Source organism: Phytophthora infestans, genomic scaffold (assembly GCF_000142945.1).
Source record: "Phytophthora infestans T30-4 supercont1.57 genomic scaffold, whole genome shotgun sequence".
NCBI lineage: Eukaryota > Oomycota > Peronosporomycetes > Peronosporales > Peronosporaceae > Phytophthora > Phytophthora infestans.
In genome coordinates, this window is record NW_003303702.1 from 635,876 (window position 1) to 654,444 (window position 18,569).

Below are 18,569 nucleotides of genomic sequence, written 5' to 3' on the forward strand. Positions count from 1 at the left end.
ACTCGCGTACAGCACGTACCGTGCTCGTCGTTAGTGGTGTTCTGTCGTCGAGGATGGCCTCGACTTCATATTCGCCGGCAACTTGATCTGGTTCCCAGCTGTCTGCAGGCAACAACCCCTCGTCAAAATCGAGTTTTGCTTCATTAGTTGCGTCTAGTACTAACCGAGTATTCGGTCGACAGCTGAATTCGTTGACGGCCTTGAGTCTCGACACATGCACCACTGGGTAGAAGCGATACCCACTTCGGTCCGGCAGTTCCAGCTCGTTCGCAAACTCTTCCACCTTGCGCTTGATCCGAAAAGGTCCATGCCACCGATGAGCTAATTTCTTCGTCAGGCCTGGTTTGACGCGTCTCTTGTACAACCACGCCCGGCTCCCAATCTCAAAACGAGATCTCGGTGGGGCTCTTGCAGGATCATCTATCTCTTCCGAAGCTTCTGGAGGGTCCACCGAGTGTTCGTTTCCACTTGGTTGGGATACAGCGGCTTTTTTCAGTCGACTCAGGGCATCATTATGCTTTGTAGCTCGTCGCTCCTTTTCTACAGCCTGATAATCTTTGGCCATAGTGAGGGCGGTCTCATGTTGTCGATTGATCTCACGCCGCCACGCCAGTGCGTCAGACCGCTTGCCGAGTCCTCGTTTGAGTGATGACGACATCGCCGGCAACGCCGACTGCGCATCCCAACCGTGAACGAGGTTGAACGGCGTTTCTTTCCTTGTGGTGTCTTGGGAGGTATTAATAGCAAATACCAACCTCTCAGCGATTTCATCCTAATCTCGCTGAAGAGGACCCTCCGCGTACACACGTACATAATCCATCATTGACTTCACTGAGCGTTCCTGCACATCATTAGCCTGTGGCCGATAGCTCAACGTTGCTCGTGATATTGACTGCATCATCTCCGCGAATGCTTGGAACACCTCGCTCATGAAGCGCGGGTCGCGGTCGTGCCTGATCAATGATGGGGCTCCGAACCGTCGGTACACGCATTCTTCGAATACTTGAGCAACACTCAGCGCCATCGTATCTGACATAGCCTTGGCAATAACGAATCCCGTGAACGAGCACTGAATAGGAGCAACGCCGTGTTGCCCCTGCGAGATTTCGGTAGTGCGATCACAGAGTCCATCGAGACGATCTGGAACGGTCGTTCGGCTAGTACGTTGCCAGGCGAGTAATCACGAAGCTGCGGACGGCTTTTACTCGATCTGCAATCCGGACATGACTTCACATGCTTCTCTACGTCAGCGTACAAGCCGATCCAATAATAATCGGACTTAGCGCGATGGAACGTTCTAACCACACCTTGATGTCCACCTTCCAGCGAGTCGTGACAGCTCTGCAAGACATCTTGAATCACCGTTGTCGGCACCACAAGCCGCATCTTGGTCTCTTCTTGTCAACCGAGGTCGTACCGACGATTCAATCCAACATAGTGAAGCAAGCCGTCTTCTGATAACACCAACCGGTCAGCATACTTCCAGGCATCTCGAGCTTCTTTATAACTCAGTTCTTCGGCTTGGCCCTGAAGCACATACTTGATGTTAGACCACTTCTGCTCCTCATCTTATGCCACCATTATCCCTCTGCGCCGCTCACGCTGTATTGCTACTGGGTCAACATCTTCCGCATCGGGAAATGCCGCTGCCATAGTCTTGTGAGAATGGTTTAGCAAATCCTCGCCGATTGAATTCTCGTTGGACACTTCTCGTTGTTCTCCATGCTGTTCTTGAGCTTTTGAGACCCTCTCCGAGTGTTCATCTGCAAACCTGACGCGTTTCTTGGCCTTCGTCTGTCGCCTAGTCATCACTGCCATATTACCATAATCGTACTCTGGTGAGCTGTAATCAAGCACGAAATTATCGAAAGTTTTCCACTCTGAAGACTCGCTGCCTGACAGTACTTGTACTTGACGCTCTGCTCCACGTGGCGAAACATCTACCGAGTCTTCATCCGGCTCGTAGATCATTTCCTGGATATGATTCAGCGACGCAGTTCCGACTTGCGAGGTTCAGCCAAGATGACACGACTGACCTTCGATTCCAGCGCTTCAGTGGCTAATGAATCCGCGGCAGTGTTGTATTCCCGTAATACATGGCGGTATTTCACTGATCGAAGCATGGCCGCGAGCTCCTTATGAATATTCAGCAGCGCTAGCAGGGTTTCCTTCCTGCATGCGATCACCCCTAGCGATTGTTGAATCGCGAGCCTTGAGTCACCAACGATGCCTAAATTCTCGGTATCGTGCGCGATAGCTGCCTTAACACCATTAATCATCCCTGAGCCTTCCGCTTCGATTACGGTGGTGGTCGAGAGGTAAGCGTTTGCAGCAATCACTATCTTCCACTCAGGAAGGCTCCTCAACACCCATGAACAGCTCCCGTAGCCGCCGTACTTCTCTGTTTTCGCTGATCCGTCAAACGACATGACGAATCCACAGTAATTACGGGGAAGCCTGGCGTAAAGCAACGTCGGGTCCATTCGAATAGTCGGAGAGCCCTTGTTTGGAGGTGCCACCGGCGGGAGTGAGTCTTCTAAGTCGACGAAGCTTGTGATGCTTGACTGCAGTAGCTCCACGAAGGCGACATCCTTCTCCTTCACGCGCTGTACCTTCAAATGCCACTGCGAAAGCAGCACAGCGAACTGGACCGCGCGTCCGAAGAGAGACTTCGATTTATGCACCCATTCTAACGTCGAGAATCGTGTATAGACATGTAGCGGCTTTCCTGCCAGCTGGACGTAACCGATCTTCAACAGCAAAAGTAACGCCAAAACCTCCTTCTCAGCAGGATGGTAATTCATCTCGGATTCCTTAAGCACTCGGCCGAGGAATCGTACGGGGTGCAGCTTGCCTTCGTGTTCTTGCATAAGCGTGGTGCTCAACGCCCATTCATTCGCAAAGAGCATGGCATGAACTTCCTTCGACCGATCGAAGTGCCTGAGGATGGGTGAATGTGAAACACTCGCCTTCAATTTCTCGAAGGAACGACGTGCCACAGAAAGGCCACCTTCGACGGCAAAGTCTTCATCCTTAAGCTGGTACAGCACCGCACCGTAGACCGCGAAGTCTTGAGTAAAGTGGCTGTTGTAATTAACCGCTCCAAGGAACGCCTGCATGCCCCGCTTGCTCGTTGGAAACGAAAGCTCGATGATGGCCGCAAGCTTCTTCGGATCAGCCCTGATACCTTCTGGCGAGATTTTATGCGACAGAAAGTCCACCTTGGGCTTGCAGAAGATGCTCTTGGTGCAACTAATGCTGATCTGACACTGTGCAAATCTTGCCAGCAATCGGACCAGCGTCGTCAGGCAGCTGTCGAAATCCTCGCCACCAAAGCAAATATCATTCACAAACGATCGTCAACCAAACACAGGTACCAGCGATGATTCATTTGGTTCCCCGCTCGTAAGCATGTCAGCGACGGAACTGATGACGAGTTGTAGTAGTGGGACGGCCTCCACCGGTGCTTTGCGGTCTACCGCGAGCTTCGTTTGAAACGAACCCTCGGTGCTTGGCCCACGACGTTCCTTGGCCTGTTCTTCAGCTAAACGCATCATTTCCGAGTATTCAAACCAACCTCCTTTTGGCTGAGCGAGCCCCCAGAGCGCGTTGTCAATCATGCGCTGGTAGATCATCGGCGCGTTCTTTAACCCGAAATGCATGCGTAACCACTCGAAATGTCCGAGTGCGCAGACAAACGCCGACACTTTACGTGCTCGCAAGGTCATCATGACTGCCCAGAAGCCGCTTGCATCATCCACCGAGCAGAATCATAGGTAGCACTCGAGATCGGTCAACAGATCGTCGACTAGCGGCATTGCATACTCCATGATTGCGGTGATAGCATTCACCATCTTGTAATCAATGCAGAGCCGGATGGTTAGTCCGTTCTTTTTCATCACAATCACGATTGGCGATGCCCATGGACTGTCTAATAAGACGATCAGTCCTGCTCTTAACAAAGCACGTAGCAGCTCGTACAGCTTGCCGAGAAATCGTAGCGGCACGCGTCGGGCACGCTGTTTTATTGGAGCATGCCCCTGCCTATCGATATCGCATACCGCGCCGTAGGCTGGCGGTGGCAGTGCGTTACCACTAGCAATCAGGATGTGCTCGTGGTTCTTTAGCGTTGCAACCAGACATTCTCGGCGATCGGCCGACAGCTGAGGATCGGCAACATTGGGCGCATTGTAATCTATCGTCGTGTTTATCTCTTCGGTAAGGTCTGGCAGGAATGCCAATTCCTTCGCGTAGTCTTCCAGGCTGATGTTGCTAGCTGGTGCTCGCAGAAATCACTTTTTGTGTCCTCCGTTGCTTCATTTCCTTCGATTGTTAACACGCGAGCAACTGACATGTATGTCTCGTGCAAAGTCGCGACGGACTCTTCCCTCGACTCAACGTTGGCATTCTCTTTGATTTGAACACTCGGTACTGGGTCCATCTCCTTCCCCGCCCGGTTTTCCATCTCTGGGCCACCTGCCGAGTCTTTGTTCACAATATTGAATGCGCAGGCCGCCGACATATTGGGCTGTTTACTTCTGTTCACTGGCGCGGCTGACCGTTGGCTTGACAGTTCGGCATTCGCTCCAATCTCGCAACGAACGCTAGGTGCCGTATTCATCACCTTCAGAGCGACGTCTGCATCCTCCGTACCAACCACCGATAATTCATTCGCAAATTTGGCTGCGCACAAGACCGGGGCAACATCGTCAAGACTGGTGACTCCATCTGATCCAGTTATGCTACTTGTCGCTTCCGTTGTCACCCCAGACTTGAAACGAACACTCGTTGACGTATGTACAACGTTTACCGAGCTCAATAGTTCGTGTGTACGCGCTACCGAGGTTTCGTTTGCATTATTGTTTCCGCCGTGAACTGTCGTACAAGTGTCCACAGGCACTTCGGAGAATTGACCATCAGCCGAGTCCCCGGCTGTCACCCCAGACGCCAGACAGGCCTCCATTCGTTCACGTTCCTCCATGATCATTGCCCAGCGCTCTGCACATGTCAGAGGATCACTAGAGTCCATCAGCGAATCTTCGAGAGACCTTGCTAGCACCCCACTGGGTTCTGGATAGTCTGGTCGCTCGACTGCCGAAGGCTGAGTTGCAAGCCATTGCTCGTAGATTTCACATTCACGCTGAAACAGCTCGCGATCTCTGCAACCTTCATAGGCCAGCACATGCCAATCTTGGTACTTCTTGGAGTCCAGACGCACATAGCCGTCACCTCCCGGCAAATCCCCATCTGGGATCCACATCGCGATCGAGTCGTGTGCTGGTAGGTACACAGTTTGGTCGGACACATTGGTAAACCGAATACTCTGAGGCCGTCCACGTCGAAACCTCGCCACTGACGGGTCCGTTCGACGAACCCACAGTACGTGTCCTTCCAGCCCGACTTGACGCTTCGCTAGTCGATATTCTCGCCACTCGTGCGCTTGAATGTCCAAACGCTCAGGTGGCCCGGCGTTAACATGGGAGCCGTACTCTTCGCTGTCAATCCTGTTTTTGGTCTTGATCAGTGGGATTTGAACTTCGTGCGGCAATTGCGCTGCGCCGTGAAACAGGTCCAATCGGATCCAGGCTGGGATCATAAAATCGGTCCCTAGTACAACGTCGACGCCTGCGCTATGCGCCATGACCCACTTCTCGGATTCGTACACCATCTCCCATCCGAGCGTAATCTTGACGCACGCTCATCGCGTCGTAGACACCTTGCCTTCGTTCATTCCTTGAATGTCAATACGGCGTCCGTGATCGGGTACATCTCGGAGCCGCAACTTCTTGGCAAATGTGTCAGTGATCACACTAACGTTCGCTCCTGTGTCGAGGAGGATCCTCGTTCGCTGGTCGTTCACAGCGCCTTGCACCAGAGCTCTCATTCTGATCCGTCGGTCGAATTTCTTGGCCGACCACCACCCCTGTCTCTCGCCAGGGTTCAACTTCATCATCTTGGAGTGACCCTTGGGCTCGTCTCGCGCTGCACTCGAAACCAAGCCGAGCGAACCCTCGCTGGTGCCCTCATCAGCATCAGCACACTCCACTCTCTCTCCAACACCTCCACCGAGTTTTCTACTCCTCTCTTTTTCATTTTCCGTCGCGTTCACACTTGTTACGTAATTATCAGGCCATTCACTCTGCCCCATGAAAGCAAAGATACACTCCGCTTCCATTGAAGGCTCGGCTAGCTGTGGCAGCCCGACAGGGACCAACCTAGCTGTAGTTGGCGGGCTGCCTAGTTTAAATGGCGTTCCTGAACGACGGCCTTGAGCTCTGGTGGGAGTTCCTCCTTCATGTCTTTAGTACACACGAATTTGGCAAGGTCTTGGAAGCTGCGGAAAAGTTCGCACTGTCCAGCATCGTTGAGTTCTTTGCAGAACTTGCATCGCTTGTTACAGTAGTGGGCGGAGTGACTCATGCCACCGCACACCGCGCATGGTCCGTACTGTGGGCGTCGGTTGTCGCGGTTGAAGTCACGTCGACCGCGTTGGTCCTGATTGAACCCACGGTCACCACCTCGGCGATCTTGATTGAAGCCATTCTCGCGATCTGGCGTGTTTCCACGCGATTGACGGTTGTCTGAACGTGCGTAGGTGCCTTCAGCAGCTGCACGGCGCTCATTTTCGTTAGCAGCGGCGAGGTATCGGTCGTTTTCATCCAATGAGAAATCACCATCCGTATTATCGGGCTGAAAGTCGTTGTACTCGTCTTGGACATCGTTGTAAGCGTTCGGATCTTCGTTTGAATACTCGGTGCCTCCCTGAGCAGCTTCACGACCTTCTAATTCAGCTAGTAGGTCATCCACCGTGGCTTCAATGAGCGTCACTCTTGGTTTGTTTCGGTTGTCATCGCGACGGCGGTCATCACGCCGGTTGTTGCGGGCGAATCCATCGTCGCGTCGCGTATCACGACACTTGGAGTATCGGTACTCACTGTCACGCTTGGCCATCCTCTCCTTGCCCTTGAGAACATCTTCAATGATCTCTTCGAGCTCGTGAATGTCGGCGACTCGAGCGTGGTAGAGACTCTCCGCCAGCTTGTCATCATCGCATGTTGCCAGGAACTGCTGTACGTGTTCTTTCGCGTCGCGACCACTCTTCTCGAAGTGTAGACGGGCGGTCCGAGCATAGCCATTCAGCCTGTTTATGTAGTCGCACAGATGTTCATTACGTTCCCGCTTGGCAGAGTAGTAACGCGACAGTGCCGTCTGCGTGAACTGCGAGCAGTAGTAGCGGATGAACGCGTCGCTCAGCAGCTTCCACTTGCGCTTCGTCTTCTTCGGAAGTTGACGGAACCAATGAATGGCTCCGTCCCGGAGACTTAGCTCAAATGGGATGCACCATTTGTCGGCATCTGTGTGAGTTCCAGTCATTTCGTAGACGAACCCACGGAGCCACTGTATACAGCTCTCGCTCTTGTTGCGAGAGCCTGAGAACGGCTTGATGCGATCCAATGGTCGGTGTGATGCCATTTCAATCCTCGGTGTCGGTCCCATGTCGTTCAGCGTCGCCAGCTCATTCATCTGACGCATCATCTTGACTTGAGGATCTTCCTCGTCGAATGTACGCACCAAATTTCATCGTCACTTGACGAGCCATCGCTGTCAACCTGACGACGTCTGACACCACCTTTGGAAACTCGCGCACCGCGGCGACCGAACGAATTCTCGTTATCAGCGTACACACGTTGCACACGGCTCTCCGAACGTGGCGTAACCATGTGCGAGTCTTGAAAGTACGGTGAAGCTTCGGTAGTGCCAAAAGCACCACGATTAACTCCACGCTTGATCGAAGGAGTACGGTCGAGTCGCTGGGGTGTCTGCGGTAGCGGAAGCGTGGACGGATCTTCATCATGAACGGTCGGTCGACTCACAGGCCGCTTTTCAGCGTTGATACCAACAGCGCCAAATGCATTCCGAAGCTTCTTCTTCCATTTCTGGAGAGCAGCTCCGGCTTCATGAGGACTCCAATATTGGAGCGATATCGTCGATGGGTACGTTTCATTCTCTAAGCCCAGCGACAACAGTAGCGAGACTAACTCCTCGGCAACTTGGCTAGTCGACACCGAGTTGACTGGGTATTGAAGTTCCTGCGCAAGCGCGGGCCAGTCGGCCTTTCTCTTGGGGATGGGCTTGAACAGCTGCATCCACTCATCATTCTGCATCAGCGCTTGTACGCGGTCGAAAAAACGCGCTTGGCGGCTGGTGTATCACCGTTGATAGGTGGTCGAGGTGCTATCAGCAACGCTGAATGCTTTGCACTCGCCACCGAAGGTTTAAAACCCTCGGTCCCATCGTCATAGTCTTCATAGACCGGTTCTGGTCCCGCAACGTCATCAAGCTCGTCGGCGAGGTTCCTCGAAAGGGACCTGGTCGCCCCGCTCAGCCCCGATGATAGCGTGGCCGTCTTCGGTGTCGCTGCGCCTGGCTCTGGAGCCGGCGTCTTGTCTTTGTAATCGTCATAATCGTGGGCGTCAGGACCGATGCCCACCTTGTCGTCAAAGCTTACCGAAAGCTCGGTGGCGGCTGCAAAGCGTGCAGCCGGACTTGAACTCTCGTTGCGAGCTCCGCCAGACTTGGCAGGCGTAACTGGCACCGTCGGTTGTCCTTTCGCCATGTTTTTGTTTTCTTTTTTTGTTCTTCTTCTCTTGGTAGCTCGAAAGCTGGAAGGCCATACAAACAGTCCACAATGGTCACAATCTGTTCCCGGGTCGCGGCACCAGTTGTGGTGTTGGAATTCCCGTGTGAACTCTAGCTACAAATGTAGTTAGAACGTTCCCACAACAATACGTCTGCTATGATAGCAAACGATCGTTCGGGTGGACTTGAAGACCCCAGTTATGCCCTTGCACCGGGACAGACTGGACCTTGTGAACAACTTATATAGGCCAACCAGTAAAATAAGAACACGCTACTAGCACGAGCAAAGCTAATAGGTGTTATGGATCTTCGTGGTCCCAACCGGAAGGGTACCAGGCACGGGTAAGCCTTTTACGAGGACACCGTGTGTTCAACACTCGGTTGGAAGAATAAAAGCGATGCAATACAAGCACTCCCAGTCGTGCAAATAGGCAACAATAAGCCGTCAAGTAAAACCTCCCGATAGTAATCGGCCAAAATACACAATCTCTTGGCCTTGCCGGATGAACCCTCGCTACAGAGCTTCGAGCTCACTGACATGCATAACACATTCAAACAAGCTTGACCAGACGCTTGCCTTGAAGCCGGACGTCGCTCTGTGTGCTTGAGTGGAAATTCTGTTCTGTATTCATGTTTACCCTTTCGGGTCTATTCCTAATAAGAAGTCCTAATCAAGTTTACAAATTTCAAGTGAACAATGATCCGTTATGGATCTTCTTGTACGCTAAGCGTCGTCTGCACCGTCGCTTAAGCATCTTTAACGGCTCGCGCCCTGTCCCAGACGATGAACATGCCTTCAAAGGGTTGCTGAGTCTTCCGCGAACTCAATCCAACCGCCACCGAGGGTTCGTACCGTAGATGGTCAGTTCTTGGCCGCTGAATGCGAATCCGGCCAGTCCATTATTAGTAATAAGGACAGCCTGGATTCAGTGACATATGGACCGTATCCAATATCCGTTTAAAGTTCGGTAGTGACGCCGTCGAATCTCTTGCACCTTGTCGTCACTGGACATCACATGACCGAGGGTTCGTCGCTTGAACATCTTGGGCGGTGCCGCATCTTTGTCGATGGGCGATTATCTGGAGAAATCACTACACCGCACTTCGGGTGAGGCGGCTCCCTTCAGCCGCCGGCGCTTGCAGGTTTCCCTGCAAGCGGGCGATGATCCCTTGCTCATAAGTGTTAAACGCGTTGACACGTTCGACCTGCTCGGCCGGTGTTGACGCCACCAGGCTCCATTCCGAAGATGCCTGCCATCTTCCGAACCGACACGAACTGAGAGTCGTTCAGGTGAGAAAAGATGTTCCGATCCATGGACGAACTTTGGAGGTTCAGTTAGTCTACCCACGTTGCGTGGATGGACTACAAGTCCTACCAAGTGTGACGGGACGTCACACAACACCTTGCGCTTGAGAAAGTCAGCTTCCGAGAGTATACAAACTCTAAGTGAACAGCAGCCCACGGCTCCCTTGTCAAAGAGAGCAAAGTAAACAGTTAAAGGTAAGTTGGAAACTGAATGTATTTATAGGTAGGCTAAGCTTGAGTTCAATATACACACTATAAGTCATTTAAATTGAAGCTATGTTGTTAGACAATGGGCCTCGATATCCCATGGTACCATGTACCAGGTGACAGGTCACACTTCATGCAACCTTGGGTACACTTGGCCTGTACCCCGCAACAGTAAAAGTGTTCAAGCAACGTGCTGAAGGTTCGGTCATTGTAGGGGAGGGTAAAAACATTTTGCGCTTGGTAGTTAATTGTGTACTCTGATTAACCCTATAAGGAAATTGAAAAAATCGCTTACAGTAAAAGTCATTTGTTGGAGGAAATTGAAGAGTTCGTTTACAGTAAACATAATTTTTAAGGACATTGAAAAAAAATATTTACAGTAAAATGTTTTTTTCACTGTAAGCGAATTTTCAGTTTCATCAATAAACAAGAACATACAAATATTCCGCCGAAGCGAAGCGACACAATGGACTGCATGTAAACAACTACTGGGTAGCGGCGGCGCTTGTCTACATGTAGGTATCACAGCTATGATAGTCGTTCCAGAAGACCCGTCCTTCCAAAGACGGGTGCGGGTATGTATATAATTCCAGAACATCACGTTCCATTTAACGTGATGTTCTGGAATTATATACATACCCGCACCCACGCTCACGATGCAGCCGCGATGGTACCCTTGTGAAGGTACAGCTGTGGGTACAGTCGTGCACCTTCAATTCGACACCGGTATCAGTCGATACCCTGCCAGATTTTATGATTACGCGAATCGGATGCGCAATTACCTTTGCCCATCACCACCCTAGCAATTAACCTCAACGGTTTTCCCCTCGGATGACACGCCGCATCGATCTGATTTTTAATTTTGGATCGGACGTCTTCATACAAACACACACTTTGATTTTTACCGCCGAAGACAATGGGACATCGCCCTTCCTCCTACATGTCCCTAACTCTAGCACAAAAACAGTCTTTGTGCGAGAAGCATAAGTCAGATCCTGCATGCTCTGCTCTCACTCCGAACTTGCTCGTTGGGCAACGGAGCGCTTTAAGACCCCCCAAGAAGTAAAGCGCACTACCGTCCAGAGTATTCTTAAGCGGTCGGCGGACGTTGCCGCCTTGCCGGATGCCTATCACGACCGGAAGCGCTGTTGCGCGCCGCGATTCGCGCGTCTGACGCCAAGATTATGCAGAAGATTAGAGTAAATTTTGTACTGAATTAACAAATAAAATATCAGTGCACTGGATTTGCTTTTGTTTTTTTCTTTACGTTGTGCACTTATGCCCTGGCCCTGTTGATATGATCCGCCCTGTCGAATTGGAGGTGCACGACTGTAGTATTTCCTCGGGATAGTGAAAAAAAAGTGGCTTCCCGACGGTCACTGCAGACTTTGCAGTAGCCCTCTTTGCAGGCTGTACAACTTGTACTACAGTACAAGTATATTTGGATCACGATTTGACCGCCTGTTGCTGTCCACTTTAAAGGCTTTCTAATCGCTTTAGCTGAATCAACATCGTTGACACCACCTCGTCAGTGCATTACTGTAACAGCATCCGTTTTACAGTTTAATAACGGACCGATATTAATACATGTTCATGAAATGGAGGAGTTGATCCCACTGCGTACACTGTGCCGGTACAGGCTAGCACAAGATAATTCGAATACCTGCCGCGCGCAAATTAGCCGCCCGCTGTACAGTTTTACCGCACAGTCAAGCTTGAACTCTCGGCATCACAACAAACCTTCTCTCTTGTGTATCCTTGGCGCTCCACAGGTGACCAGCAACGTTATTACTAATAGAACATGTTTAAATACATTTATTACCAACTGTGGACGATCTGTTCACGGTTTGCACAAAGTCAGGCTACTGCTGACGCGGCGACGTGGACCGAGTCGTTTCACGGAGCACCCAGTGGGTTATTTGAAATGAAACGGAAAAAATCTGTTGTTTGGAAATCGGGGCGTGAAGCTGCAGAAAAAAAACTCCTTTGGGGCCGGCACAAAGTAAAAGAACGAAGGCGCACATTTGCGTTTTAATCGACAATAGGTGTTAGTTCCTAGCTGTTGGTATGTAGTGCTCTTTTACACAGTTTGGAGTGTCTACCGATGTAGTTTAACGTAAATCGGCGCACTAAAATAAGAGTGAGCGCTCAATGTTCTTCATGTAGGACTTGGCTAGGAAACCCTGGCTCGCTCGGTTCGGAGGAGTATTCTACTCACAAGAAATGGCTTTAAGTAAATTAACAAGTATCTACATGTACTGCTTGTAATGTCTGCTGGCAAACCCATATAAACGGTTTAATCAGTTTAATAGGTAATTTAAAATCGATTACAGATCGGTTCAATGCACACCAAAACGGTTGTTGGAACGCGACCTTCGGGCATAGTGACGTTCAGTCATGTGTTTAATCATATTGCTACTTAAAAGTCGTTTTAGAATTGTTTGATGAGACCAAAAAGTGGTATCACCAAACAATTCATCGTGATTAAACTTTAATGCGCGACATTTTAGGTAGATTTTGGAAGGTACCCAGTGGTTAAATGCGATTAAATGCGATAGAGTACATGTATCTACCCTAGGGCGGCTCTATTCATGTTTCACCCTCTCATCAACTCCATTCAATACTATAACCAAGTATAATATTGGCTAAAGAGCTGTGAGCTGCGGCTTATTCGCCAAAATCATGTTTTTTACGAGAGAATGATGTAAAGCGGTAGCCAGACTCTAGTCGCAGCGTACAACCAACGTAGTTGCTTTATAGTTACTTTAACACTGCCAGGAAAGCCTTAGAATGAGAGTCAAGGTTCGTTTTCGAGCTAACTTCCATATGAAGCGTTCGGGGCGCGCATTCTTCATCTAGTGCGCCAAATTACGTTTAACTGCGTCGGTTAGTGCACCTAGCTTTAGGCAAGACATACAGCATGGGAACAGCTTGGAACAAACGCCTTTAAACGATAAAAACGCAAAAATCGTTTTTGTTCTTATAGTTAGTGCCACCCCACCCCGCCAGGGCGTTATTTTTCGCCAACGTGTCAATTTTGGTCCGATTTAAACAAAAAGACCGGGAATCGACGCGCTGCGTTGATTGACCAATTTTGATCGCATTTAAAGAATTGTAGTGGCCAAAATGTGAAAAAAAAGTCTAGCACTTTTAGTTAGTTCCAGAGTACGTAATTTCAATAATACGTCTAGCTAACGTTTGGCATCAAAAATTGATGCCATCAGAATCATTTTTTCAGGATTGAAAAGAACACCATTGCAATATCACAGATCGTCCGAGTCAAAACTATTAGAAGAAGTAGCCTGCAATTGCGGCTCCGCGAAGAAGACAGATATCTAAATAAAACCTAGTGTTTCATACTCGATAAAAATGAGTAAGCTAGAAAAAGCATAACTGTAAATTCATTATGATAGTTTCACCTGGGGTTCACGGAGTCGGATGTAGGAAATATTTACCGCTTTTACAAATTGACATGCTTCCTCACATTGATACTTGGAGATAGTGGGTCTGCATATGTACACTTTATGATCCTAGCAATAGCTCGTTTACTCGACCTTGATATATTTCTAAATCTGATAAAGCGGTTCCACGGCTAATGGACCGTATAATGTCTAAATCTACTAATCTCTTATCGAATCTACATGTTTTTAGTATGAGTACAGCCCAGCGTGCTTTAAAACCCATCCACGTCGCTGGGCAATTTTGAAAAACCTGGAATGTAGTTTTGAGGTCTACTTTATGCACCGTTTGTGAATTCATGTGACGGTGAAAACCACCTGTAATTTGTAAGCATCTTACAATTTCCAAGTTTGTGCCGTCGCGCCCCTTCACAGTGACGTGGCTAGCCTTTCATTCTTGTATTTGCCAACTCGTGCAAAACGCTTCCTATCGATCACCTCTAACATGGCTTCCACCGGATACACTATTATGCGCACGCCCATCACCAACAAGGCATTGGCCTTCACGGAGGAGCAGCGCAAGCAGCTTGGTCTGCGCGGTCTGCTGCCTGCCGCCGTGACCACGACTGAGTTCGAGACGGAGCGCGCCATGGCCGCCATCCGCCGCAAGACGTCGCCGATTGAGAAGTACATCTTCATGCAGAGCATGCAAAACACCAACGAGGACGTGTACTACCGTATGCTCGTTGAGCACACACCCGAGCTTATGCCGATCGTGTACACGCCCACCGTCGGTCAGGGTTGCCAGGAATTCAGTCACAACTACACTCAACACCCGCGCGGTCTTTTTATCTCGGTAAATGACATTGGACATGTCGCTGAGATCCTCGATAACTGGCCGGAGAAGGACATCCGTGCCATTTGCTTCACTGACGGTGAGCGAATTCTTGGTCTGGGTGATCAGGGTGCCAACGGCATGGGTATCCCTGTCGGCAAGCTGGCTCTGTACACGGCCTGCGCTGGCGTGCCTCCCCAGATGTGTTTGCCTGTCGTGCTCGACTGCGGTACAAACAACGAGGAGTATCTGGCCGACCCGTTCTATATTGGTCTGCGTCAGAAGCGTGTCCGTGGCGAGAAGTTCGAGCAGCTCGTGGAAGAATTCATGAACGCTGCTAAGGCAAAGTACGGCGACAACGTTTTGCTACAGTTCGAAGACTTTGGCAACTCCACCGCTTTCCACCTGCTGCGTAAATACCAGAACACGCACTGCACGTTCAACGACGACATCCAGGGCACAGCCTCGGTTGTCCTTGGTGGCCTGCTGGCGGCTGTGCCTCTGTCGGGCAAAACCATCTCGGAGCAGACCTTCTTATTCCTTGGCGCCGGTGAGGCCGGTACCGGTATTGCTGAGCTGATTGCTCAAGCTATCGCTCAGGAGACTGGCAAGAGAGTCGAGGAGTCTCGCAAGCAGATCTGGCTGGTGGACTCGCGCGGTCTGATTGTCGAGTCCCGCAAGGAATCTCTGCAGCATCACAAGCTGCTGTTCGCCCACGACGCACCCGCATGCCCTGACCTCGTGTCTGCCATTGAGCAGATCAAACCTACTGCTCTGATCGGTGTGTGCACCATCCCTAAGACCTTTACCAAGGAGGTGTGCGAGAAGATGAGTGAGCTGAACGAGCGTCCTATCATCTTCGCTCTGAGCAACCCCACCTCCAAGGCCGAGTGCACGGCTGAGGAGGCGTACACATTCACGAACGGCAAGTGCATCTTCGCCAGTGGCAGTCCGTTCGACCCCGTTGTATACAACGGCAAGCGTTACGTGCCTGGCCAGGGCAACAACTCGTACGTGTTCCCTGGTATTGGTTTGGGTGTCGTTGCGGCTGGTCTGACTCACGTAAACGACGAGATCATGATAATTGCCGCCAAGACGCTGGCTGGCCTCACGACCCCCGCTGATCTGGAGACTGGCTGCGTCTACCCGCCGCTCTCCAACATCCGCAGCGTGTCGCTGAAGATTGCTGAGGCTGTGGCTGAGTATGGCTATGAGCAGGGCTTCGCCAAGGTCCCAAGGCCGGAGAAGCTGACCCAGTACCTGGCGGACTTCATGTACAATCCATAAACACTCGGTATTTGAGCTGCAATTATTATCGCAGTACATGATCTGACTGACGTCTAAATACGTCCGTTTGTTTTCCCTTTCGTAATGTTTGAGAGGAGACGAAAATCTCCAAACGTATCCATTGCAACAGCTAAAAATGTGAAGGGGAGATTTGACAGTCGCTGGAGTCAGTCGAGGGGATTTAGACTTCGGCGTTGGCGACTATTAATACGTAGACAGCACCACCCCAGCAGTGGGGCAGGGCGTACGGACCGGGGTGGTTGGCCGAGCCCTCCAGCAGGAGTAGCTCTAGCTTAGACGGCAGCCGGTGTAGTTGTCGCAGAGGTAGCGCCAGGCGTCGTCGCAGCGGGATAGTGGCAGGAGTCTTGGTGCCGATCCCGAAGCCGACGACTCGATGGTATGTAGTATGTATCGCCGAGTGCGATCCGGTCATGCCATGGTCGACTCATCAGATCCTGTATCTGATTGGTCGGTATTATGTCGGTATTGGCTTATTGAAATATGCGGTAAGTACTGTACTACAGAGTAGTACATGTACTGTGAAAAGTACTACACTCCTGGACACAATTATACATAACTCAGTCAATTTTTATTATTTGACGGTGCGGTTTTCACACAAGTTGCAAAACATGCTTCAAAATTGCAAGGATGTGCTAACGCTCGCGGTTTTGCACTTTATAGGGAGGCAGGCTCACATACAAAAAAGAGATTTGTCAGGCTGGACACAATTTACGGCCACCATCGGCCCAATACAAAAACCTATATAAAATAAAACATGTGTCATTTTGGCTGACTAGAAATTTGTATGGGCTGAGTTTCTGGGGGCGATTAAATGGACACTAGGGATTTAGAGCTCAAAGTAGTTGCATCGGGGTGTACACAATAGTATTATATGAAACGTGTTGCACTCGCACATCTGCTTGATCGATATTGATGGAGAACTTTTAGCTAGCGTCAATAGACCCATCCGCATTTTTTACTATAGCAGATCATATGGAGAACACCGTGTAGTCGTCGCGATCTTACATTTAAAAATTCTCCATCAATATTGATCAAGCAGAGGTGCGAGTGCAACAAGTTACATATAACAGTATTGTGTACACCCCCATGCAGCAAATTTAAGCTCTCGATCCCTAGTGTCCATTTAATCGCCCTCACAAACTCAGCCCATACAAATTTCTAGTCAGCCAAAATGACACATGTTTTATTTTATATAGGTTTTTGTATTGGGCCGATGGTGGCCGTAAATTGTGTCCAGCCTGACAAATCTCTTTTTTGTATGTGAGCCTGCCTCCCTATAAAGTGCAAAACCGCGAGCGTTAGCACATCCTTGCAATTTTGAAGCATGTTTTGCAACTTGTGTGAAAACCGCACCGTCAAATAATAAAAATTGACTGAGTTATGGGCACTTGACGAGATGGCCGTATAATTGTGTCCAGGAGTGTACGTCGTATTGTATACTATACAATGTAAAGTAGCTAGCCGAGCGCCGCCGCTACGCCGCGGTAGTTTAGACTAATGCCGTGCTAAGGCCCGTTCCCAACCGGAGTGCACGCATGCGTTTTCGGACACTTTGCAATTTGATTGGCTACTTTTTTGTTGCAAAAATAGTACCCAAAACGCATGCGTTCAAAACAAAATATGAATACCGTTTGTTCTGAACACTCATCGTATCCGCTGAATTTCTACTATGAGCCCAGTCCCAAGGCAATCTTCCCCGTTCTCCACGCATAAGCGATGTATCCCTCCTGCGCGTCGGCGGCGTGGCTGGAAAGCGGAAGACGAGCTGTCTGGATTGCTAATCTGCTTGGTCATCTTTAAACGACTTATAGGCAGAAAGAAGGACCCCGTTGTCCGCGACAGAATCTCCTGGAAAGTGCATGCCACAACTCTTTTGAAAGAGTCAGCGTTCAAGAAGTATTACCGGATGGATATTTCGACATTTCAAGAACTTTTGTGTATTTTGGGACCATATCTAGTGATCGACTATTATTAATCTCTTCGCCGTTCTCGAGGTATTCCCCCGCTTACACCAGCTGCCATGCTGCAGTGTGGTGTTGGAAATCCCACGTGAACTCTAGCTACAGATGTAGTTAGGATGTTCCCACAACAATACGTCTACTAGGATAGTAAACGATCGTTCGGGCGGACCTGAAGACCCCAGTTCTGCCCTTGCACCGGGACAAACTGGACCTTGTAAACTACTTATATAGGCCAACCAGTAAAATAAGAACACGCTACTAGCACGAGCAAAGCTAGCAGGTGTTTTGAATCCTCGTGGTCCCAACAGCGGAAGGGTACCAGGCACGGGTAAGCCTTTTACGAGATCACCGAGTGTTCAACACTCGGCTGGAAGAAATAAAAGGGAGGCAATTCAAGCACTCCCAGTCGTGCAAATAGGCAACAATAAGCCGTCACGTAAAACCTCCCGATAATAATCGGCCAATACACAAAGTCTCTTGGCCTTGCCGGATGAACCCTCGCTACAGAGCTTCGAGCTCACCGACAGGCATAACACACTCAAACAAGCTTGACCTGACGCTTACCTTGAAGCCGGACGTCGCTCTGTGTGCTTGAGTGGAAATTCTGTTCTGTATTTAAGCTTACCCTTTCGGGTCTATTCCTAATAAGAAGTCCTAATCAAGTATACAAATATCAAGTGAACAATGATCCGTTATGGATCTTCTTGCATGCCAAGCGTCGTCTGCACTGTCGCATGAGCATCTTTAACGGTCCGCGCCCTGTCCCAGACGGTTAACGTGTCTTCCAAAGGTCGCTGAGTATTCCGCGAACTCATCCCAACCGCCACTGAGGGTTCGTACCGTAGATGGTCCGCTGAATGCGAATCCGGCCAGTCCATTATTAATAATAAGGACAGCCTGGATTCAGTGACATA

General features: G+C 50.0%; 1 protein-coding gene across 1 annotated transcript; it reads left to right on the plus strand.

The window, feature by feature from the left end:
* Positions 1–14,056: 14,056 nt before the first annotated feature.
* PITG_17753 (NADP-dependent malic enzyme) lies at positions 14,057–15,673 on the plus strand (the record flags this gene model as incomplete). The annotated part of the gene is made up of 1 exon (XM_002896561.1): positions 14,057–15,673. The coding sequence occupies one exon, from the start codon at positions 14,057–14,059 to the stop codon at positions 15,671–15,673; it is 1,617 nt and encodes a 538-aa protein (XP_002896607.1).
* Positions 15,674–18,569: the final 2,896 nt, after the last annotated feature.